Source organism: Choloepus didactylus, chromosome 8 (genome assembly GCF_015220235.1).
Source record: "Choloepus didactylus isolate mChoDid1 chromosome 8, mChoDid1.pri, whole genome shotgun sequence".
NCBI classification, from domain to species: Eukaryota; Metazoa; Chordata; class Mammalia; order Pilosa; family Megalonychidae; genus Choloepus; species Choloepus didactylus.
The window spans coordinates 105,199,833-105,223,883 of record NC_051314.1 but is presented as its reverse complement, the minus strand read 5'-3'; the positions used below and the strand labels follow the sequence as shown (position 1 = coordinate 105,223,883).

Genomic DNA, 24,051 nt, shown 5'->3' with positions numbered 1-24,051 from the left:
AATACTTAGCTGAGGAGCTCTCCAGACTACATGCGGATGATGTACCCTGGTTTTCCTTGCAGTTTATAGTAAAATGCGAGCAGAGAGAGATAAACTTAGAACTGAACTCTTGGGTTCAAAGAAACCAGAAGCTGATGGTTTGGAAAATTACAGGCTTCTAGGGGATATAATCCCAGAAGTTACAGCCCCACGTGAAGATTTAACCAAACATGGAACCCGACTGCATTTCAGTACCAGCCAAGATTGGAAATGGAGTTATCCAGAAAGGATTTGTGGAAAGTCCTGTTGTCTGATGGTTTTGACCCCTGTGTGCTTCATGCAAAGCCAACAGAATTTTTGTGAGGTCATTATAGACAGAGCCGCTGCCGGTCGGGACTGGAGGGGTCAGACAAGGAACAAACTGAAGGAAAAATTTCTTCAAAGACAGAGCCATGGAGGTTGAGGTCTGGAGTCAAGAGGCCTTGGGCTGGGAGAGCAGAGTGGCCCACACGCATGGAAAGGGTGAGTTTGTCCTGGAGGTTGAGGGTGGGCCTTCCACCTCGATGCTCCGGAAGAGTTTTGCCACCCCAGGCCCCAAAGAGAGTGGAGCACAATCCCTGGGAATTGGGGAGAGTCTGGCTGCCACCCCAGTGTTCTGAAGGGGTTGGGTGTGTGCTCCAAAGATGGAAGGGAATCCGGGTGCTGCCCTGATGTTTGAGGAGGGTGGGGCCGAGAAGGTGGTCTCCCCAATGTGTAGATATGTTGGAGAACTCACCCCAGCATTTGGAAGGAACGGGCTGCTGAAAAGGACCTTAGGAAGGGTTAGACTACCACTCTCTCAAGCCCCAAGGATGCAACGTTATTCTGTAAATGACTCTCAGACTTTGAAATCTAATGGAGTTTGTCCTGCGGGTTTTAGGAACCATTTTGGTCCTATTAGCCCTGTTTTCCTTTCAGTTTTTCCTTATGTCAGTGGGAATGTTTACACTATGACTGTCCCTCCTTTGTATATTGGAAGTGTATAACTTGTTCTAAATTTCACAGGTCCATAGCTAGAGGGGAATTATGCTTTTGGACAGACCATGCCTATAACTGATTTTGCTGGGATCTTGTACTTAACTATTGTTACTGAAATGATTTAAGTTTCTGTGATATTGTTGTGGGATGAATGTATTTTGTATATGGAAAGATCATGTCATTTTGGGGTCCAAGGGGTGGAATGTGCTGGTTTGAATGTAGTATGTCCCCCAAAATTGCATTATCTTTGATGCAGTATTGTGTGGGCAGACTTATCAGTGTTGATTAGATTGTCTTTGAGTATTTCCATGGAGGTGTGGCCCCACCCATTCAGCATGGGCCTTGCTGAGTTTACTGGAGCACTCTATAAGCTCTATAAGCTCAGACAGAAGGAGGGACACTTTAAAGAACACACAGAAGCTGAGAGAGTAGCTGCAGATAAGACACATTTTGAAGACAGCTGTTGAAAGCAGACTCTTGTTCCAGAGAAGCTAAGAAAGGACAAACACTCCAAGAGCAACTAAGAGTGGCATTTTTGAGGAACTGCAGCCTAGAGAGGAATGTCCTGGGAGAAAGCCATTTTGAAACCAGAACTTTGGAGCAGATGCCAGCCACGTGCCTTCCCAGCTAACAGAGGTTTTCCAGACACCACTGGCCATCCTCCAGTGAGGGTACCTGATTGTTGATGACTTACCTTGGACACTTTATGGCCTTAAGACTATAACTTTGTAGCCAAATAAACCCCCTTTATAAAAGCTGTTCCATTTCTGGTGTTTTGTATTCTGGCAGCATTAGCAAACTAGAACACTCAGAGTCTAAATTCCACTGATAACAGTTTAAAATATCAAAATGTCCATGTTTCAACAAAAAGTTACAAGACATATAAAGAAACAGGATGTGATGGCCCAGGTAGAGGAGAAGTTAAAGCATTGGAAGCCATCAGTGAGGAGGACCAAACCTGGGATATATCAGACAATGATTTTTAAGAAATGGTCCCATTACCGATTTAGAAGGCCAAGCCCTCAGTCTTGGGGCTTGCCTTATGAAGCTTGTTACTGCAAAGAAGAAGCTAAGCCTATTTATAATTGTGTCTAAGAGTCACCCCCAGAGAACCTTGTTGAATTGACCCTTTTATCAGTATATAATGACCTCTTTGTCCTTTGTAACAATTATACTTAGTCTGTTTTATCTGATATTAATATACCTACCCCAACTCTCTTTTGGTTACTATGTTCATGGTATATTTTTTCCATCCCTTCACTTTAACTCTACTTATGTATTTGAATTTAAGGTGAGTCACTTGTAAATAGCATATAGTTGGGTAATATTTTTTTTATCCATTCTGCCAGTCTCTGCATTTTGACTGGAGAGTTTAATCCATTTACATTTAAAGTCACTGATGATAATGTGTTACTTTCTTTTACCAGTTTACTACTCTTCTTTGTAAGTCTTATACCTTTTTTGATCCCCAGTTCTTCTCTTAATGCCCACTTCCATGTTTATTTGTTTGTTTGTTTTTTTGTATTGTACCATTTTGAGTACCTTCTCATTTCTTTCTGCACATGCTTTTCATTTATTTTCTTTGTTGCTACCATGAACTTAAAATTTAACATCCTAAATCTATAACAATCATATTTTATTTGATACTGTCTTATTTTTGATAGCATACATTTACACTGTTTATATACCCTCCATCTCCCACCTTTTTTGTACTTGTTACAAATTATATCTTTGTACATGGTATGTCCAAAACCACCAATTTAGCATGCTTCTTATACATTTGCATTTTACCAGCTATAAGAAGTAAGAAGTGGAGTTACATACCAAAGAATACAGTACACTAGTACTGCCCTTTATGATTACCCATATGGTTACCTTTTCTAAAGGCCTTTAGTCTTTATTTCTTGATGCCCTTTGATCCACTGTCTAGTGTCCTTTCCTTTCAGTCTGAAGAACTCCCTTTAGCACTGCTTGTAGGCGAGGTCTAGTGGTGATGGAGTTCCTTAGTTTTTGTTTATCTGGTACTGCCTTAATCTCTTCCTCATTTTTGAAAGAATGTCTTGCTGGACATCATATTCTTGATTGGCAATTGTTTTCTTTTTTCACTTTAAATATTTTGTACCACTGCCTTCTTGACTCCATGGTTTCTGATGAGAGATAGGCATTCAGTCTTATTGGGATTCCCTTGGACATAATGTGTTGCTTTTCTCTTGCAGCTTTCAGAACTCTCTTCTTTTCCTTGGCATTGGGCAATTTAATTACAATGTGTCCATGCATAGTTCTCTTTGACTGTGCCCTGTTTGGGGTTTGTTGGGATTCTTCAATGTGTGTATTAATGTCTTTTGTTAAATTTGGGAAGTTGTCTGCCAGTATTTCTGTGACTATTCCTTCTGCCCCTTTCTCTCTTTCTTCTCCTTCTGGGACTTCCATAATGTTTATCTTGCTACTCTTGAAGGTGTCCCACAGGTCTCTTAGGCTCTGTTTGGTTTTTCTTCTTTTGTTCTTTCTGCCTCCTAGCTTGAACAATTTCAGTTGTCTTCAAGATCATTAATTCTTTCTTCTACACATCCAATCTGCTGTTGAAACTGTCTACAGAATTTTTCATTCCAGTTATTGTGTTCCTCAACTCCAGAATTCCTCTGGAGAGATTCCCATTTCATGCATTCATGTCCTTAATTCTTTCTCTCTGTTTTCCTTTATCTCCTTGAGCATATTGAGGTTTTTGTTGTTGCTGTTGTTGTTGTTTTTTAAATCTCTGATCAGTAAGGCCAAAGTCTGGTCTTCTTTGTTGATGGTTTCTGGAATTATCTTGTTTCTCTGGGTGGTCCATCATTTCTTGTTTCTTTTTCTTGTAATCTTTTGTTGCACACTGTGCATTTTAATATTTTCAAGTGTTAATGCCAGAATTTAGTTCTTGAGCTGTCTGTTCCTTAAGTTTGTTTCCAGTTAGTGGTATGACAGAGATTTTCTTAGATGCCAGGAGATAATCAAAACAAACATACCAAAGCAAAATGCTCCTTTCAAATTGGCTCTGCTTTGGCTAGTGGTCTCCTTCAGAGTTTTGCTGTCCTCTCAAAATGTTCAGCATGAGGCAAATGGGAAGTTCAGGGTCTTTTCTGTCTTATGTGAGCCCGTATGAAGCCCAAGCCCTGGAGTCTGCTTCTTTTCCTGGGCTTGGACTTGCTAGAGGCTTTAGGAATTCCCCATTTATAGTTCACAGAAATTTCAGTGAATGCCCCTTCTACTTCCTTTGAAAAGACCTCCTCCCCCTTCTGGTTGCTTTCTTGAGTGATTTAATATAGGTAGTTGGGCTGGTTTGGATGTATTATGTCCCCCCAAATGCCATTATCTTTGATGCAATATTGTGTGGGCAAACGTATCAGTGTTGATTAGATTGTAATTCTTTGAGTATTTACATGGATATGCATCCCACCCAACTGTGGGTGATGACTCTGATTGGATAATTTCCATGGAGGTGTTGCTCCGCCCATTCAGCATGGGCCTTGATGAGTTTACTGGAGCGCTATATAAGCTCAGGCAGAAGAAGCAAGCTTGCTACAGCCAAGAGGGACACTTTGAAGAATGCAAAGAAGCTGAGGGAGTAGCTGCAGATGAGACACATTTCGAAGACAGCCGTTGAAAACAGACTCTTGCTCTGGAGAAGCTAAGAGAGGACAGACACTCCAAGAGCAACTAACAGTGGCATTTTTGAGGAACTGCAGCCTAGAGAGGAATGTCATGGGAGAAAGCCATTTTGAAACCAGAACTTTGGAGCAGACACCAGCCATATGCCTTCCCAGGTAACAGAGGTTTTCCAGATGCCATTGGCCATCCTCCAGTGAAGGTACCCGATTGATGTTTTACCTTGAACACTTTATGGGCTTAAGACTGTAACTGTATAACCAAATAAACCCCCTTTATAAAAGCCAATCCATTTCTGGTGTTTTGCATCCCGGCAGCATTAGCAAACCAGAACAGCAGTCCTTTGTCACAAGACGTTTCCACTTAATCGTTTCTCACACAATCACAGTTGTCTGCAAGCTGCTTCTCTGCCCTCTGGACAAACTCTGAGAGCACAAGCCAGAGACATTTTCCCAGTGTAGTCTCTCAGACTTCCACCCTATAGTTTGGCACTGATATATATGCACTCCAGTATGTGCTCATACTCTGCTTCCTCTGGAAGAGGACCAAGGACCTACAGTGGGAGTGCAAGCTTGCTCTACCCTGTGTTGTGTTGGAGGATGACAGGGGTTGGCAAGAACACCAGGAGCTTCTATGACTTTTGGAGTTGAGTTTTCTTGATTCAGCGCTTGCCCAGTTAATGCAGCCCTTTAACTCTTTTGAGGAAGTTACTATCTTTCAGATTCCTCTTGCCACGTATTTTTGAGAGGGGCCTGAACAATGGCTGCCCTAGAATCTGGCTCCCAGTTATCTGAAGTAGCTGTTCAAAGGTATAAATCTGTGATCAGACTGCACATCCCCAGAGTTTGGAGGACTAAGTCTTATGAACCATACTGGCACCAGCAAGCTGTGCCAGGAACTGGAGCTCCAGTCCCCACTGCTGCCTGCCACGAGGCTGGAGGAAGGGTGATGGTGGTTGCAGCAGGGAGGGTGAAACTCACCAGTATTTCTTGCAGTTCCTCAGCCTTTTCCTCCTGCTTCTCCCTGGATGCTGTACAGTGTTCCCCTATACCCTGGAATTTCAAAATAGTTGATTCAGACAGTTCCTGCCAGTTACATAGTAACTTTGGTGGAGGGACTGATTCCGGAACTTTGTACTCTGCCATCTTCCCACAGCACTCTCCTGATGTCTTTTCTAGAAGAGGGTCTTTGTTGGGCTTCTTGGGTATGATGAAGTGTGTGGAAGTATTTTTTTCCTTTTTGTTTTGTTTTTCTTTTAGAACAGAGATAATGATGAGACTTTGGAATAAATAGAGGGCTTGCTGAAGAGTTGTCCTTGCTGTCTTGGGAGGTATTTCCTCTTTTGAGCAGCAGTAGAAAATTTAGATGTGAAAAATAAGTGGACTGTTTGCAAGATTTTTGACCCAGAGTCAAAGGTGCTATTCAGTACACAAACAGCACTGACCAGTCAGAAGGAATGGCCAAATGCCAGCTTGTATTGCTCAGAGGTCATTATCTACAGCAGGGGAAAGAAGACTCACTTCCCTCATTCCATCACACTGGACAAGAGGACGGGAGCAAAGAGCAAAACACATGCCTCTGCCTGGTGGCTTGATTTCCAGTGTTGTTGATATTGTATTCTTTGACTATTTGGACAATAGCGGTGTGAGATGTTTTATTTGATGTTTAACCCAAAGGAAATTTGACTGTGACATTCGTGGCTAAAGGGTCCAAGTCTTGCCTCAATTTCTTCTTGTAGTACAGGGTCTAGTGTGTTGCTGACAGGGCGGCGCAGGAATGAGACACAGACGCAAAGTTAAGAATTAAGGGAGCAGGGGGCCCACTGCATCTCGTGCTAAGTGGACAATAATGCACCTTTGCTCCAGCTATTTATTTCAGAAGATAAGGGAGTATATGCTAAATGTCCTCAGGCACAGGAGAGCCCACCAGATACCTATGTTTACATCCTGTTGCATATCAGAAGGAACAATCTAGGTTTAGGACAATGGTAAACGTTGTCATCATAGTCACAAGACACATATCTTTACAGGGCGTGCCTGCATGGCGTTCCATGCAGGCCTGCGGCTTAGCATTCCAAGCCACCACCCTAGATACGGCTCAGGCAACATGGGAAGACTCGGTTTCCCACACTAGTGGAGAGCGAGCATGAAGTATATGTTTGTGTAGTGTTAGGGATGTAATAATGGGCTAGGTTGTGAAAGACCCTAGCATTAACTATTGCTTTTGATAGGTGGAGATTTTATTTAATTAAAGGAGCTGTAGAGGTCTGCGCCTTTCTTTTCCTTTCTTGATACTGAATTTTTAAAAAGAATCATGAAATGAAGACTATTGGACAGAGTTTAAAAGTACTTTTTTTTTTTTTTGCCTATTGATTTTTTTAAAATTAAATTCAGTTTTATTGAGATATATTCACATACCATACAGTCATCCATGATGTATGATCAACTGTTCACAGTACCATCTTATAGTTGTGCATTCATCACCCCAATCTATTTTTGAACATTTTCCTTACACCAGAAAGAATCAGAATAGAAATAAAAAATAAAAGTAAAAAAGAACACCCAAATCACCCCCCCATCCCATCCTATTTTTCATTTAGTTTTTGTCCCCATTTTGACAGTCATTCATCATATACTGGATAAAGGGAGTGTGATCTACAAGGTTTTCACAATCACACTGTCACCCCTTGTAAGCTACATTGTTATACACTCGTCTTCAAGAGTCAAGGTTACTGGGTTAGAGTTTGATGGTTTCAGGTGTTTACTTCTAGCTATTCCAATACATTAAAACCTAAAGAGGGTTATCTATATAGTGCATAAGAATGTCCACCCAAGTGACCTCTCAACTCCATTTGAAATCTCTCCGCCACCCAAGCTTCATTTTGTTTCATCTCGCATCCCCCTTTTGGTCAAGAAGGTGTTCTCAATCCTACAATGCCAGGTTCGAACTCATCCCTGGGAGTCATATCCCACATTGCCAGGGAGATTTCCATCCCTGGGAGTCTGGTCCCACATAGTGGGGAGGGCAGTGAGTTTACCTCCCGAGGTGGGTTAGCTAGATAGAGAGAGAAGACCACATCTGAGCAAAAAAGAGGCACTCAAGGGGAGACTCTTAGGCACAATTATAAGCAGGTTTAGCCTCTCCTTTGCAGTAACGAGCTTCATAAGGGCAGGCCCCAAGACAGAGGGCTTGGCATACCAAGCCATCAGTCCTCAATGTTGTGAGAACATCAGCAACAATCCAGGTGAGGAAGTCCAACACTTCCGCATTTTCCCCAGCTCCTCAGGGGGGCCCTGCATGTATATTTTTATTCTCTGCCCAAATTATTTTTGGATGTGTTGCTATTTCACTCTAATCTATACAAACCTACCATATCTCACTTCCTATTCAAAGTTCCATGTAATTGTAGTGTTTGAACAAACTGACTGCAGAAGTTATGTTGTAAAACTGCTTTTTAAAATGTTAAGTATATTAGCTGGCTGGAATGCATGTGGGAGTGAGGAGTATATTTTTGTGTATTTTCCGCATTTTAATGTAGCTACTCACCATTCTCATTTGGGAGTGTTTTATTCAACATGAATTTCTGAGTTTCAAAATGAATAAGTATAATTGTGGCAAATTGGTGCCTGTATGCTTGTTTTGTATTTAGAGAGGACAACAGACCTCAGCAAAGAAGAACAAAGCAAAGTAAAAGTTGGGGAAAGAGGGAAGACAGCTGTAGACTTATGCAAACCAAGAGGACCAAGAAAATCAAAGGAAAAAATAATGTGATACTTTTAAGAAAAAATATTGGACAAAGGGCCCACACTTACCATGAAATAATAACTACTGAAACTGGGTGATGGGCATACAGGGTTTCATCATACTAGTCTTTCTACTTTTAAATATATTTGGAATACTCTGTAATAAAAAATATAAACAAATGGGAGCACAGAGCGAAAAATGTTAATATTTATTATAATCTTGGTGTAGGTGCATGGGTGATTACCATATTTTTCTTTACACTTGCTTAAGTGTTTGTAATATTTGCTAATGAAAAAGAAATTAGTATAAAAGGAAGAGTTCCCTCTTAGATGGTGAAGGCTAAAATAGCTGGTGCTTGAACATTACCTGTGGCACCTGACAGGTGAGTTCAGGCTCTTTAAACTCTCAGATGTGGTTTTAGATTTGCTATAGGATTCTATAATTCTGTGAAGAATAAAGCATTGTAGATATTTTTTCCCAATCATTCCAGGAAAATCTAGGAGCATCATAAGTTCCTTATTTATCAAGTTATCAATGTTATAGTCCAACTGGATCTCCCTCCCTGACCCTCCCTGATGTGTCCATCTTCTACATCCAATGTTAGGTAGATGCCGTATACGGTGTATGAACTGTGCTATCGAAGGCCCTAGTTGATTCCAAATTTGACTTAAACTTTCATTCATATTGAATGCAGTCAGTAAGGTGGTGCATCATGAGCTAAAATTGAAAGGATTATTTTAAAGGCACGTTGAGGATTTTGAGTAAAGTAACAGGTCGGTCTTAAATGCCTCAGAAGTCAAATAAACTCAACAAGAGTTTATAATAAATATATTTCTAATTATGTGCTAAGGACTTTATAGACATCATGGGAGATTCAAAGGAAATTTAAGACTCAGTTGTGTGCTAAGGATTATTAGGAAGAATAAATGACCAACTCACATAAAATTTCTAGAAGACTGTCCACGTCAGAACATGACTGTGAAGTGCACAACAGACCATAGAAGGGAAGCCAGTGGAAAGGGAGAGGAGAATGGCACAATATAAGAAAGAGGAGTGAGGAACTGGCCATGAAGGATGGGCAGGATTCGTATAGGCAGAGAGGAGTGGGAGGTGAGTACAGTGGTGGGCACAGAGCTCTGGGGTATATGTTGGAAAGGAGAATGGATGCATTCATGAAGAAGAAGAGATTGAAAATGTTAAGGATTGGGGTGATAATTGTGGGTCTTGGGGAAGCAGGAAATGATAGGTTCTAAAGCAGAGGTGGAATGATGAGCTTTTAGGGAAGTATTAAGACCCAGTTCCCCAAGGCCAGTAGGAAGAAAGGGAGGGAAGATGTAGGAGTCAATATGTAAGATAATGCACTGAAGAAGAAAGTATATATGGGAGTTCATGCAAGATGGCCTCAACTACTGTCCTTTAAGATAGCTCTGTGATCGCCTTCTGAACATGGTGGGAAGAGGAAGTATAGGCTTGAGGAAAAAGGAGCAAGTCTAAAGGTTGACCCTGGAGTGTGTATTTAGGTTGAGGAGGAAAAATGAATAAAAATCTTGTAAGCAGGAAGGCCAGGTTAGAATAAATCATTCATTCATCTTTTATTCAACCTATATCCATTGAACATCTCACATTTATTCCTTCTTTCCTTCAATAAGCATTCATTTAGTTAGTACTACTATGTGACAAATGCAACAAGGAATCTATTTACAAAGTATGCACAATGTATGGGAGAAAGGGACGAATTTGTGGCCCAGTACTAACCGTAGTCCATCCAATGTGATACGTGCTATAACGAAGGTGCATCTGGATACTGTAACTGGTACATGAATGAACAGTTAACTCAAAGAAGATGTTACAGTGCAAATTTCAGCTGAACTTTAACGAGTGAGGAAGCAAGGGGAAAGTGTAGGAGAAGACAGTCCATCTAGGAGGAATAAAACTAGTGTATGAAAAAGTGCTTCATGTACAGGGAAGTTTTGAGTGATCTGATAGAGCACGAGAGATGGAGAAACAATAGGAGTAGCAGGGCATTGGAAATCTGTCTCCCTCTAACATTTTTAAGGAGAAAGTAACAAAAGTGGCAGAAATACAAATAAATCTGTTTGAATAGAACAGAGCTTTAGCTACTTGTATAAGTGAACACAATTCCATTGGTGGCTCTTAACTTTTGCTTTATGTTCCTTTAATGATTTTTAGTGTTTAAAAATAATAGTATTAAACTTCTCTTAGGCATTAAGAGCACTTATGAATATCAGTGCAATGTGAGAAACATAAGTATGCTTATTTTGAATTGATTTTCAATTCAAATTGTTTTTATTTTAGAATAATTTTGGAGAACTGGTTTTGGAACATCTCATTTCCATTGTAGTAGTTTGAGGGGAAACACTGCTAATCTTGCTGTAAATTCCTCCATACAGAAGAAAGACAGGTTTTGCATCTTGTCCTTACTCTGCAGAAAGCTTTTTTTCTAATGAAATGTATGGGTTTATAAGATACTGCTTGTGTGTGGTTTTTTAAACAGATGTCTGTTAATGTTCATAAGCAAAATAAGGTATTCAAAACTGTACGGGGCCAATCTCAGCACTTTCTTAGATTGAGAACATGCATTATGCATCCTGGCTCTTTTCCAAAAAGCTGTCCTCAAGAATTTATTTCAATATCATTTTTGTTTTAGTCCCTAGAGATGATAATCATCCAGTCCACTCCATCAGACTTTTCATAATTCTTATAACTTAATTCTGGCACTTCAGTTAAAAACATGAACGGAAATGTGCTGTGGAAATTGTGCAGACATGTTTTCAAGCAGCCAATGTTAAAAATTTTATCCACTCTAAATACACATTGCACACTTATTAAATTAGCTTCTGATTCTTTTATGGCCTCTTGGAAAATGTATCTGGTGGAAATGTATCTAGATTTTAGAGGAAACATCCTGAAGTTTTCTTTTTCATTAAAGCCTCCACCCCCCCCCCCTTCTTTTTTTCCTTCCAACACATGACATATTATTTCCAGAATTGATACTGGAAACTGCACTTATTAGAAAGCTAGAAAAATAATTTCAATTAATTCTGGAAAAATAATAGGTTGTCTCATGAGATGTGCTCTAGGCGGAAAGGATGTACATTTTATATTTTCTCTGGTTCTGAATGCAAAAATGTTATTAGCTTTTTTAGTTGAACTTTGGAAGACTCCATCCTGACCATTTTGGATTCCAACTGTCTTTTATTCCAGTTGATATTGTATGAACTATTTAAATGATATAACAAGAGCCACAACATATATATATACTGTATTTCAGAATGATATTTTTATGTTTTCTGCTCTCCACAGGCCTTTTCATTTGTCTCCTTAATGGCTTGCACATTTGGGACAGCTAAGACAAAAAAATATCTCCTTCCTTTCCCGATCTTTACTTCCTTTGGCATTTATGCCGTGCATAAATATATCAAATCTGATAAAAGGGAGGTGGGAGGTGAGGGGAAGAAGGAGTGAGCACAAGCATATGCAGAGCCCTGAGCCAGATACTGTGAAGGTTACAAGAGGATACTAATTCACAGGCTCTGCCCAAGAGTTTCGCACAATGTTACATGAACAAGCAAACCCACAGGAAGTTAAGGAATTTGAGATGTAAAGTGATAGAACATTGATAAGCACGGTTAGTGAGTGCTATCAGGGGAAGTGATTGTGGACTGGAGCGTTTAGCCTTTGGGAGGAAACTTCAAAGGCTCCAAAGACTCAAAGCTTCAAAGAGGAAGGAAAGTCGTCCTAAGATTTGAGACATGAGTAGGAAGAAGCAGCCTGTGGTGTAAGTTGCCCCCGCCATCTCCTTTTTAAAGGTGGGCATTGACAGTTCTGGAAAGGTGGAGACGGCATCTACACCCTGAAGTCTAGTGATAATGAGCATTTGAGGAAAACAGGGGCATTCCACCCTAGCACACACTCGCAAAGCTTTGGGTGTATATCCTCTGTCCATGAAGAATATTTATTATCTGCTTTATAAGAAGTTGTTTAGTTTGGTGAAAACATTCCTAAATGCCTAACATGCCTGTCTTATGTTTTGAGGTAAATGAACCAAGTTGCATTCTCATGTTTTCTGTTAATGGCAGGGACAGCTGTCTATTCAGCTGAAATCAATTCAGATTCCTTGAATTAAAGATATTTGCAATTATCATTCACTCACAATTCATCAGTTTTAAAGGGGGGCAGCCTTACCCATATTCTATTTCTTTTTTTCAGACAAATGGACACCTGCCTGGAAATGGAGATGTGTATCAAGAAAGGCTTGCACGTTTAGAAAATGATAAAGAATCCCTTGTTCTTCAGGCAAGTAATATTTCAGTGTTGATATGTCCTCATGGCTTACTTATGAAGATTTTATTTTGAATTGGGATGGCAAATTCAGATTCTTACAGAAGCCAGACTGCTGACAGAAATAAGTTCAGCACACCGCCTGTGCACAATATCCCTATTTGGGGACTGTGGGAGAACCAGAGTATGCACACCCCATTTAGAGGGAGCAACCCCTAATCTGCCTCCATTCTTCACTGGGGCTGTCTGCCTACAGGTATTATGTCACCCGATCTGATATCTTAATATGTATCAGAAATTCAGATTTTTATATATTTATTTATTTATTCATTTTAAAAAATTTTGCTGTGGGCCAAACAAAACACAGCTGTGAGTGGAGGGAGTCCTACGTAGGGGTTAAATTTGCAGGTCTGTTTTAAATGCTTGACAAATATTTTTACTTTGGTATTTTAAACTAAATGAACTAAATTATAGTTAGTAGATGGTGATCTTTGGGGAAAAACTCACAGTGATTTGCAGTAAATGCCAAGGATCAAGAACTAACCCAGGGGCTCTTCATGGACTGTTAGTGTGTGATGAGTTACATCTTGGGTTTTTACAGATGCTTGTAAACAATATGATCATGAAACAACTCATGAGATTTGAATTCTCTGGGTTCCTTTCTTTATTCTTCTTAAAGTATTAAATTTTAACAGTCCTTGTTAATTTCTGTTTCAAACACTAGCTTCATTTCCTTTCTTAACCTTCAATACTGCCCCCCCTCAAAAATAGATAATTTGTGTACACACTCTGCCTGATGAGTAGTTGAAATAGTTTTCACCTATAAAGTCTGCAGATCCCTAATCAGCAACATCACTATCCAAAACTGAATAGGGGTTCTTTAGATTAAAAAAAATAATAAAAAAGAATGTGAAAAAATCACTACCTTCTCATTAATTCTCAAAATTTTTTCTTTATAACTGAAAGAGTGTTGAGATTATTTCAGTTTTTGTTCTTTGTAAAGAAATAAAGTATGCAATGCAACCCAAAATTCTTTCTAACTCACTGCAGTATTTTCTTCTAAGTATAGGTAAGTGTGTTAACAGACCAGGTAGAGGCTCAGGGAGAAAAGATTCGAGATTTGGAGTTTTGTCTTGAAGAACACAGAGAGAAATTGAATGCTACAGAAGAAATGCTGCAGCAGGTATGTACAGAAGCAGGCCCCAAGGCGGAATTTCCCTGTCAGACTTTTTGATACTACATTTGTGTCAGCTCTGATAACGGTAGTAAAGTTTGTGATTCCCTGAGACTGGCATATTTTAAGCAAAAATTTAAAGTAGTGGGGTCACAAAACATACAATATAAAGTGTTTATGTAATCAGAACCTGGAATAATGTATTAATAGAATTGCAGGTAATTTTCGTTTTCTTTATGCTTTCATATGGTTTCCTAACTTTCAACCATGAGCATAAATTTTATGATTAAGAAAAACGATAAACACCATATATGAACTTTGTTATTGGAAAAACACCTCATAATATACACACACAAACACACACGCACAGTGCTCATATGAGAGGACCTGTTCATATAGTGATAGAGTACAGATTGGAGCTAGACTGCATAGGTTTTTGCCTTTTTCTTGCTGTTGCTTAACCTCTCCGTTTTCTCAGCATCCTCGTGTGTTAAATAAGGATAATGAGATTTTCTACCTCTTATGAGGTTGTGAGGATTCAACCTCTTGATAATAAATTTCAGAGTAGTTGCCTGACACATGGCAAAGTAATATCATCATCAATGTTATCATCAGACTTAAGAATATATAAGGGGTATATTATATATATATATATAATGTGTGTGAGTCTGAATAATATGTCTCCTCTAATAAACAGACAAAGGTGAGTAACTAAAGTAAATTTTTTTAAAGTGTGTGTATTTAGTAATTTACTCCACCAAATCCTCTACTTGATAGTTGCTGCTTTGGCAATCATAAATGAGCCTAATGTGGCTGTTTATAATAAACAACTCTTACGTATATCTCTTAAATTTTCAATAGGAGCTTCTAAGTAGGACATCCTTAGAAACTCAAAAATTGGACCTGATGGCCGAAATATCTAACTTGAAGTTGAAACTGACTGCTGTAGAGAAGGATAGGGTGGATTATGAAGATAGGTTCAGAGACACAGAGGTAAGCAGCACCATCTCAGACACACGCGTGTACACATTCCTAGAGAAAAGTTGAAAATCCTCAGAGCCATGAAGAGGGGCAATTAATTGCTATATGCCTGCACCCATGCTTTTAAGAATAAACTCTGTTTACATCAACTTGTTATCACATAGATGTTAATAGCAATTTTTATTCTGAGACTTTTGATATGAAATTTTAATCCTTTCATCAGCCAATACTTTTGAGAATATTTGGAAATTCTACTGTTTCTATCTATCATCTATCTATCCAGTCTTCCATCCATCCATACCAGTTTTCCTAATTTTGTAAATAATGTGTTTAAGTGAATAATTTTACTGATAGGTAAACTGATTCTTTACTACATAATAGGTAGATTTTTAATGTGTTTAAAGAATATGTTTATATTATCTAACCATAAAACCACAGAACTTTTTAGAGGTCATTTAATTTGGCCTTCTAATTTTGGACTATTTCACACATAAGTCATTCCAAATAAATAAGGCTCCCTAAACTTTTTTGAAGTTTAGGGTAGATTGTACAACTTGACGTACCTATTTTACAGGCTTGAAGTACCAAATAAGCAAGTTTTATTGTTTATTCTCACTATTTTATTGTTAATCCATGTCTTGTTTGTTCATTTGTTACTTTGTTGGTGGAGAGAGAAATTTATTCACTTGAAATCTATTCATTTGAAATGAAACATAAGGAGCTACAGAAATTCCTTCACTCCCAAGGAACAGCTCCGCTCCTTTTCTCCCCCTATTTTATTTCCTAGGTTGGGGCTGAATGGAAAGGTATCGTAGTGTATCAGAAAATGGGTACCAAGAAGGAGAGGAGAAGAAATAATTTATTTTTCATCTCTGTCTTCATTTCAAACATTTATTATATGCCAACTATATGCCATGATGATATCAGATACTTTACATGTTATCCACTATATGAAAATCCTTTGTTAGATTTGAAGATAACAAGGTATACCCCATTGCTGTTTTCAAAATTAAATTTTCTGTGAAAGATCCATTTATAATGGAAATCTTGATATATGTCTTGCTTCCTTCATGGCAAAGGTAAATCCCTTACTTGGTTCATGCTTTAATCTTAAAGTTCTTTGTCAGTCACCTGTAGGGATCATTGGATAAGGATTTGGGTTTTAAAAGCTGTTTGGCTTTCCAAAAGAGTACTTAGAAAGTTATCCAATTTCTTTAAAATTCTTGCCTTTCTGCATTTTTTCCAAAGTCTATTACTTTTCTTTTTCCTTGTTGGGTCATTCCATGAGCCCACAGTCGCTGCAGAAGATGATAGCAAAACTCAGTCAACAAATGGAAAGCAAGGTTGGGGAGCTGGCTCTGCTGCTGGGAAGGAAGTTACAGTACATGGGATCAAGAAGTAGTCTTTTGCATTAGGTACACAAAGTTTAGGGGAATCCTTAATCTCTATGACTGCTGTTAGTTTAATTTGGACACAAGATGTTAACCAAACATTAGGGCTAAATTGCACTAAATGTTTTGTGATTTTTTGTAAAACCTCAGAGCAATATTTACATCCTTTGACTTAGCCTCTATTTTGTTTAAACTTTCATTTTTTTTACCAGGGTTTCCTTACTTCACTCTTGCATTCTCAATCATATGCATAATGACCTTTAATCAAACTTTCAGTAAACTTAGCCCTTGACAATTTTCTAATAAATATTCATCACTGCTGGGAAAAGTAGTGTGTACATACCCAGAGATTATAAGATTGTTAATAAACTTTGTGATGGTATATATGAAAATAGTCTTCAAAATTAAAACCTAATTGAATGCTTGTTTCTGTCAGTTCCTTACTAAAAGTAAAATGGGTTCCTGACCAGTTTCATGAACCTAAAATCTTTTAACTCTCTTAGAATTTTAGATTATTTGGAAATTAATTTCTAGGAAAATATTGGAGTGGGAAAGAAGTATAGGCATTTCCAAAAGATTGGGGCAGAAAGTCTTTTTTTTTTTTTAAAGGTTCAGTACTTTCTTGTCCCAGGAATTGCTGATGGGAGGTGGTTAGCCTCATTTAACAGTGCCCCCTTCTGGCCAAGAGCACAGCTCCCACAAATTGAATTACTGTGGGAGCCCAAAAGAATTCTGAAAGAAAAAAGGGAAAGACAACAGGGACTTTCTTTTTATAAAGGACTGAACTTCTGATTAAAAAGTAACCGAATAATTTGTATCCAATTTTTATAAATTTCACATTAAGGAGCTTTTTCCAGCTTGAGTTATCATGGGAAGATAGGACTTCCTTCTGGTTGGAGATTTGGATTCCTATTTAAAATGTTGCCACAAAAGATAATTGGGTAGTTTTATTTTGGTCTGGTTTTTAAATAGAGAAGTTGTCCCATTTTATAATTCCTTTTTCTTCAATTGTTTGTTCTTCTCTATGAATTGCTACTGTTTCTAAAGGAAGTAAAACGCAATACCAAATAGAACTCAAAACTGTTTCTTAATAATGAGAAAGTGGGAAAATATATGTTAAAAAGACAGAGTTGATGAGAAGATCACTAATGACTCATAGTATGGCAAAGATGATTATTTTCAACAAATGAGAGAAACTGATTTTTTTCCTTGAATTTGAATTCTGAGTTTGAATTATGTCAAAAAGAGGGGAGGGCAGTGAGTTTACCTAATGAGTTGGCTTAGAGAGAGAAGCCACATCTGAGCAACGAAAGAGGTTCTCTGGGGGTGATTCTTAGGCACCGTTATGAGTAGGCTTAGCCTCTCCTTTGCAGCAACAGGCTTCATGAGGGCAAGCCCTGAGATCGAGGGCTCGGCCCACCAAGCTGGCAGTCCCCAGTGTAAAGCAGTATTTTTTAAATGGAAAAATGTTTCAGTTTTTAGGGAGATAACATTTATTTCTATTTGTGTGATCTTTTTAATACAACTTTAATTCTAGAAGCTGTTTGCTTCTTAAGATTTCCAAGCTGCTATTTCATAATAAATAACTGTTACTGTTTTCCTAGTACATTTCCTTGTTTTCCTTTTGGACAGGGGCTAATGCAAGAGATCAATGATTTGAGGTTGAGAGTCAGTGAAATGGACAGTGAAAGACTTCAATATGAGAAAAAGCTAAAATCAACCAAAGTAAGTTTTCTCACTGGTAAAAAAAATTTTAAACAAATGGCTTCACTACTTATCTATGATCAGCAATATAAATAAAATACAGTTTCTACTTAGTATAGGATAAGGAATAAATTTTACAAGTGAACGAAGTGTTTCCCCAAGCTGGAAACCTCTTGAATTTAAACGCTATGGTTCTGGGTCAAAACCAGGGCTTAACTACTCTTACAGAATATAACCTGTCATTTCTCTGAATTATCTAATAACCTCTCTTATGAACTGATACTATATTCTTGGTTATTTAGCTTGTCTTTTTCTATCTATACTTTTCTTTCATTCCTCTGTCTCTCTACCAGTCTTTAATGGCCAAACTTTCTAGCATGAAAATCAAGGTGGGTCAGATGCAGTATGAAAAGCAGCGGATGGAACAAAAATGGGAGTCACTAAAGGTGTGGTAGACCGTGGGTAATGGACTGTGGCCTGTTGCTCTCTGGCTTTGTCGTTTTGCCGTGATGGTGTTTTTAGTAATGTGTGCATTCATTGTGTGTGTGTGTCATCTGTTTATTAAAATGTGTTTAAAGCTGATTAAAGGGGCAGTAGGATCCCTGATCTTGTTTTCAGAAACATATGAAATAACTAGTGAAAAATAATATAATAAACAGGTAAAATAAAAATACTGGCTTTTAAATTAAATCTGACTGTCTTAACTAATTGTAGTAGTTCACCTGTGAAAGAATTCAGTTTCATATCAACAGTAGAGAGAGCTTTCCTCTTTCAGGACTTTCTTGAAGGTAAATGTATATTGCAGTTAACTATATTACGGCAGGGAATAGAAACTACTGCTTAGATGCAGCACTGTGAGAATAGGGCTGCACTGCTTACCAGTGCTACTGAAAATTTCTTGCACTTGGTGTGTACTTCTACCATAAAAGTAAATGAAAACTATAGGGCCAACTTCCTAGGTGTTTGGAGAGCTACACCTACTCATAGTACTAAAAGTAATAAATATCTTTAGGGACTCAAAATGTGTTATCAAATATAAAGTTATGTTTGTTAGCATTGCATAGCTCTGTTTTCTGTTGTAAATAGAGCCAGTAAAATGTAAATTTGCTGAAGCTTACTAGAAATTCTTTATCAAAATGAAACTGAGAAATAAAAGAATAGTAAAAAGAAAATTGGACTTAGGATCTTTAACAGACACTTAGATGCTATAGAACATAAAAATCTGTTTTCAAAATGTAATTTCTCCCATTGTTTTAGGAGATTGTGCTCTTATTTTTGAGGGTGGATTATTTAGTCCCATGACTTAGCTTAAGTTATTCTTAAACTGCTAATTTACTCACTAACTAAACTCGAAGCTTGTCTAAGGAGCATGTGTGCCATCTTTGAAATGATGACTAAACATCAAACAAATGTTTACATATATTCATAAATTTGTATTTTGTTTTGCTATTATGATGCTAAGCTTTTATTTGATCATCTTTCATGATTAACTTGATCAGATTTTTTTCTTTTGACATAAGATTTGATCCTTAGGGCTACACTATCCTTAATTATACTTTAAAATATTTCTTTTTAATTTGGTCATAAAGAACCTTGACAGAGTTATTCATAATTATTATAAATTGGACTTTTATTGCCCTCCTTCCTACTTATTGTTGCCATTGTTTGATTTCTGACATTTGTGTCTAAATTCTTGTAAATTATTGTTTTCTTCACAAAAACTAATTATTGATTTAAATAATAGTCTTTTTGCAATCTGCTGTTTTCAAACTAATTTTATAATTTGTAGGATGAACTGACATCTTTAAAAGAAAAACTGGAGGAGAAGGAATCTGAAGTAAAAAGGCTACAAGATAAATTGGTTTGCAAGATGAAAGGAGAAGGCATCGAGATTCTTGATAGAGGTAAAAAATATGTTTAATATTTGTTATCTTATTTTGTCAAAATCCTCTGTAATCTGTCAAAGAATCTTGTGGTAATCACTTTCTAATTTTTAAACAAAGAAAGGGAAGAGTAGCAGAAGCCATCTAGGCCCACGTCCACAGGGAATTCTCCAAGACCATTTATTGTGATCGGGAATCCATTAAATTTCTTATTAGCAGCTGGAGAAATTCTGTAATTTTTTGTGTGTTCATTTTAGATTAGTAAATTGTACTTTCTCGTCATTTGCACACACTTGTCCAAGTTGCACTAGATGAAGTGTCAAAAAGAATTAAAAGAAAACATTACCATGTCCCAAGATTGTTTCCTTCTGAACGATCTTGAGACAACACAAAATCAGAGATACGGAAATCTATCCTGCTCTGTTGAGAAAAGCAAGGAAAGCGTACATGCTCTCTGTCTTTAAAAAATCAATGAAAATTTCATACCGTAGAGCTAGTCCTTAACCTAGAAAGCAAAAGTTGCCTGTTTTTGTTTTTAGAAAAATGTACAAATTTATCTAAAACTTTTTTCATATTCTAGGATGTTCTGAATATTATATGGACATTATTTTAATAATGTAGGTTGTACTTAATAGAAAACACCTCAAATAAAATGTGTCTTATAAATCATATTTGGAAATGTAATACACATAACATCTGATAACACTATGCAGAGTTTAACCTTTCTTTATGATTATAAGTGGCACCTGTGACACTATAAGATACCAAAACAACTTCTGACAAAACAGGACAAATTCCATTTAGTGTAGCGTTGACAAATTTTTATCTATTATGTGAGAATGAGTAACATCATTGTCTGCACAATGAAAGACTGGAATTAGACTATCTCTAAAGTCTTGGTTCTAGAATACGATTATATACCTGAAGGTGTAACAGCTCTCTATTGATCAAAAAACTCAGTTCATTGAGGAAAATGGATTTTTTTTCCCCCTGTATTTTGGTATGTATAGAAGTGTGCATTCTTAAAGGATATTCAGAAACTGGTCATGTTCTTAGGGTTTCAAGAATAAAGTGGAATCATAGGACTGTGTGCTATGGAATATATTACAGTGGATTACCCTAAGTCTGACTGGGGACTGGTGCTAGTCAGTGAACTGTTTGCTGTTCATGCACAGCCAGGTCAATGCAGGGGTCAAGAGTAGGCATTTAGAAACGTCATGGCAATCTGATGTTACCACAGCATCTAAAGATAAGAGCAGTGCACTCATTTCATTGAACAGGAGATGGACCATTTGTTTCAGCATTGTTGAACTTGAGTGGTGAGATGACTGTGGCATAAGCCATGTTCTGGTCATGCACAGGAGGACCATGTACTGGACTGTGATCGAAATGTAAAAAATAAATAACTGGATTTCTAACAAATATTGTGTGAAAGAAACATAAAAAAACAAAACAACTGGATTCTTACCAAATATTGTATGATGGAAATGTAAAATACCACCAAAGCAATCACAACCAGCAGTTCTTTTGTTTTTTTTTTGTTTTTTTTTCAGTTTTAGTTTTTAGCCACATGTAGTGTAAGAAGCTCTTGTAGTCCACAAGCCTAATTTTAATATGAGAAAGTCAAGGTTCAGAAAGATAAAGTGATAGAATTTAGGTCTTCTGATTAATTATGTAGGAGTCCGTCACCTCGCACAGAGCATTCTTTATTGTAGTACCAATCTTAATGTCACAAAATGGTGCTTAATATTCAATTTTTATGAGGTTAGAATCCCTTTTTATATGCAAATGGAGGCTAAGTAGTAGTGCTTTTAAAATATTATTTATTGTTGTGATGTATGCTAACTTCCAATTCAATGGGTTTTCCTGCACAGATGAAAATTTTAAAAAGAAGCTCAAAGAAAAAAGTAAGGTTTCTATCAGCCTTTACATTTATCAGAAGTACTACTTGGACTGTTCTTTGCATGTGTTTTAAAACATTTCTCTCACCAAAGATATAAAGTTGCTTCATCAATAAGCCTCCCATTTCTTCAAAGTATATAAAACAGAGGAGAACAAACAAACAGTAAAATCATGGGTAAAAGATGGTTTTGCAGATTTTGTCGAATTCAGCCCTTTTACTCCACAGAAACAATAGGGGACCCAGAATGGTACAGGCAAGAAAATGTTTTCTCTGTGATCCAGGTGGTACAGGGTCAGAGGAGAAAATAATGGTCGTGCCCCTATGAAAACCCACTATTCTTATGTTTGCCAATGTTAAAAGATCAATTTGAGCTTTGCTTTTGCTTTTTAATGTTTTCAGTCCCACTGTTCTGCCAAGGTCTATGATAGATGCTTGTAACCTCTTGGTCTTACAAAAGAGATTGTATCCAGGCCAATAAATGGGGCCTGGAATATTTTACTGTAATGCAACCTAAAGATAAATCCTTGATATGGGATCTTTCCTCTAGCCATTGAATCCTTAAATCAAGGGCAATATGCCTTCAAAAAAGGGGGGGGGGGGGTTGGAGGCTAGTCCTATAGAAACACTTTAATCGAAAATGTATTTGCTGAATGATGTGTCACTGTTTTAAAAAATTATCTAAAGTAGTAATTTTTCCCAGAAGCAAGCAGCCAGGGCTGAAATTTTTTCTCTGTTTCTCTTTTTTATTTGTGATTTCATTTGGGGTAACTTTTCATCTTTAAAATATTTGTTTTTGTATTTGTATTTCAAGTTCAGAGAAAAATCACGTTCAGCATTCTTTGGCTTTTATGTCTTAAAATCTATTCTGAAGTAGTATTGGAAATGAAGTTTATAGATGAAGCAAAGTACTTATTATCCTTCTGTATGGAAGCTACAACCAACTCCCTAGCATGACTACTCATGTAAATATCACATTCCATCAGGCTTTTATCATTTGTGCCTCCATCTTATTATAACCGAATATCATTTCTTCTGCCTTTGTCATTAAGTACACCATTCACTGCTTTCGTCCACTGCTTTATAGGTTTCTTCAAAGAAAGAAAGAAACAAACAAACAAACAAACCTCCATGTTTTTATTGTTATAGCTCTCAAATTTTATCTGCAGGGTTTTCCATGAGCATTTTGTTGTTGCTTTGAGGGGGTGGTTAACTCTCACATACTCTTACTGTTTTCTTTCTGAAATATGAGTGTTTAGGTGAGGTGGAAGGTGTTCATTTTTCAAATTTTCCCTAGAAGAGAATGTGTGTGTTAAATGTTCCTTTTTTAAAAAGTATGAACAAAACAAATCATTAACATGTTTACCTTAGAACATTTCAATCTGAAGAGTAAGTAGTTTCTCATCATTGTCACACCTGTTAACTCAGCTGTTTCTGATTTGATGTTGTGTTATTTTCAGATATTGAAGTACAAAAAATGAAAAAAGCTGTGGAGTCTTTGATGGCAGCAAATGAAGAGAAGGTATCCAAATGAAATCTGAATATTTAATTGGATGTTTTATAACACCATTTTGGTCATTCCATGCTGTTTTCCAGAGACAGCCCAGTTTGAAGGATCATACTCCAAACGCTGCTTACATTTAAGGGGCAAGCCTGTGCCCAGATGGGCCTGCTCTCAGGGGTGGGATTTTTAACTGTGAATCTGTACATGGGGATGGGACCAGCAGGACTGGCTCCACCTCTTAGCTGAGAACCCCTCCCAACCCCTATGAATTTTGAAAATGGTCAAGCCATGAGATCCTTTCTGTATATTCAGGAGACAAAAGAGAAAAGGATATATTCCAAGTACATCCTTTCTGTGGTTACTGGAAATTCTGGGTTCACATGTGAACTCTATAGGTGGTGGCCCACGACAACTTCATGGTCGTGTTGATTTTCTCTCTCCATGTACATACTATTTCCCTCACACTATTGTCTCTGCTCTCCCAAGAGGTGAGATGCCAGAAAACAGAGGCACGGGCACCATGGAGTCAAGAATGGGCCTGGGCTTTGTTTACTACCCTAATACCAAAGTCTCCAGTGGTTCTTTTCTTTTGGATGGGGAAGGGATTGGGGATTGTTAGTTCTGTTCACCCACAAAGGGTGTTTCATCCTGCTTAAGAGCAAGGATGCCATTACCTACTGTTTGAGTTTTCTGGCTGCTGGAACAAATGCCATTCAATGGGTTAGCTTAATCATAGGAATTTCTTGGCTCATAGTTTCAGAGGCTAGAAGGCTTGTTTCCTTCCAAAGTCAGTGTCTTCTGGCTGGCTGGCAATCTTTAGGGTTCCTTGG

The 24,051-nt window shown here is 37.7% G+C and overlaps 1 protein-coding gene across 5 annotated transcripts in view; it reads left to right on the top strand.

Moving 5' to 3' along the window:
- PPFIBP1 (PPFIA binding protein 1) overlaps positions 1–24,051 on the top strand; it is a 207,306-nt gene that overhangs the window by 154,400 nt on the left and 28,855 nt on the right. For 3 of the 5 annotated variants that reach the window (XM_037845741.1, XM_037845737.1, XM_037845738.1), the window contains 7 exons: positions 12,613–12,699; positions 13,754–13,867; positions 14,720–14,851; positions 17,863–17,955; positions 19,724–19,838; positions 21,692–21,724; positions 23,178–23,239. In XM_037845741.1, the coding sequence (XP_037701669.1) occupies positions 12,613–12,699; positions 13,754–13,867; positions 14,720–14,851; positions 17,863–17,955; positions 19,724–19,838; positions 21,692–21,724; positions 23,178–23,239 (636 nt within the window). The remainder of the gene's footprint in view (positions 1–12,612; positions 12,700–13,753; positions 13,868–14,719; positions 14,852–17,862; positions 17,956–19,723; positions 19,839–21,691; positions 21,725–23,177; positions 23,240–24,051) is intronic. The other 2 variants (XM_037845742.1, XM_037845740.1) reach the window with 1 other exon arrangement.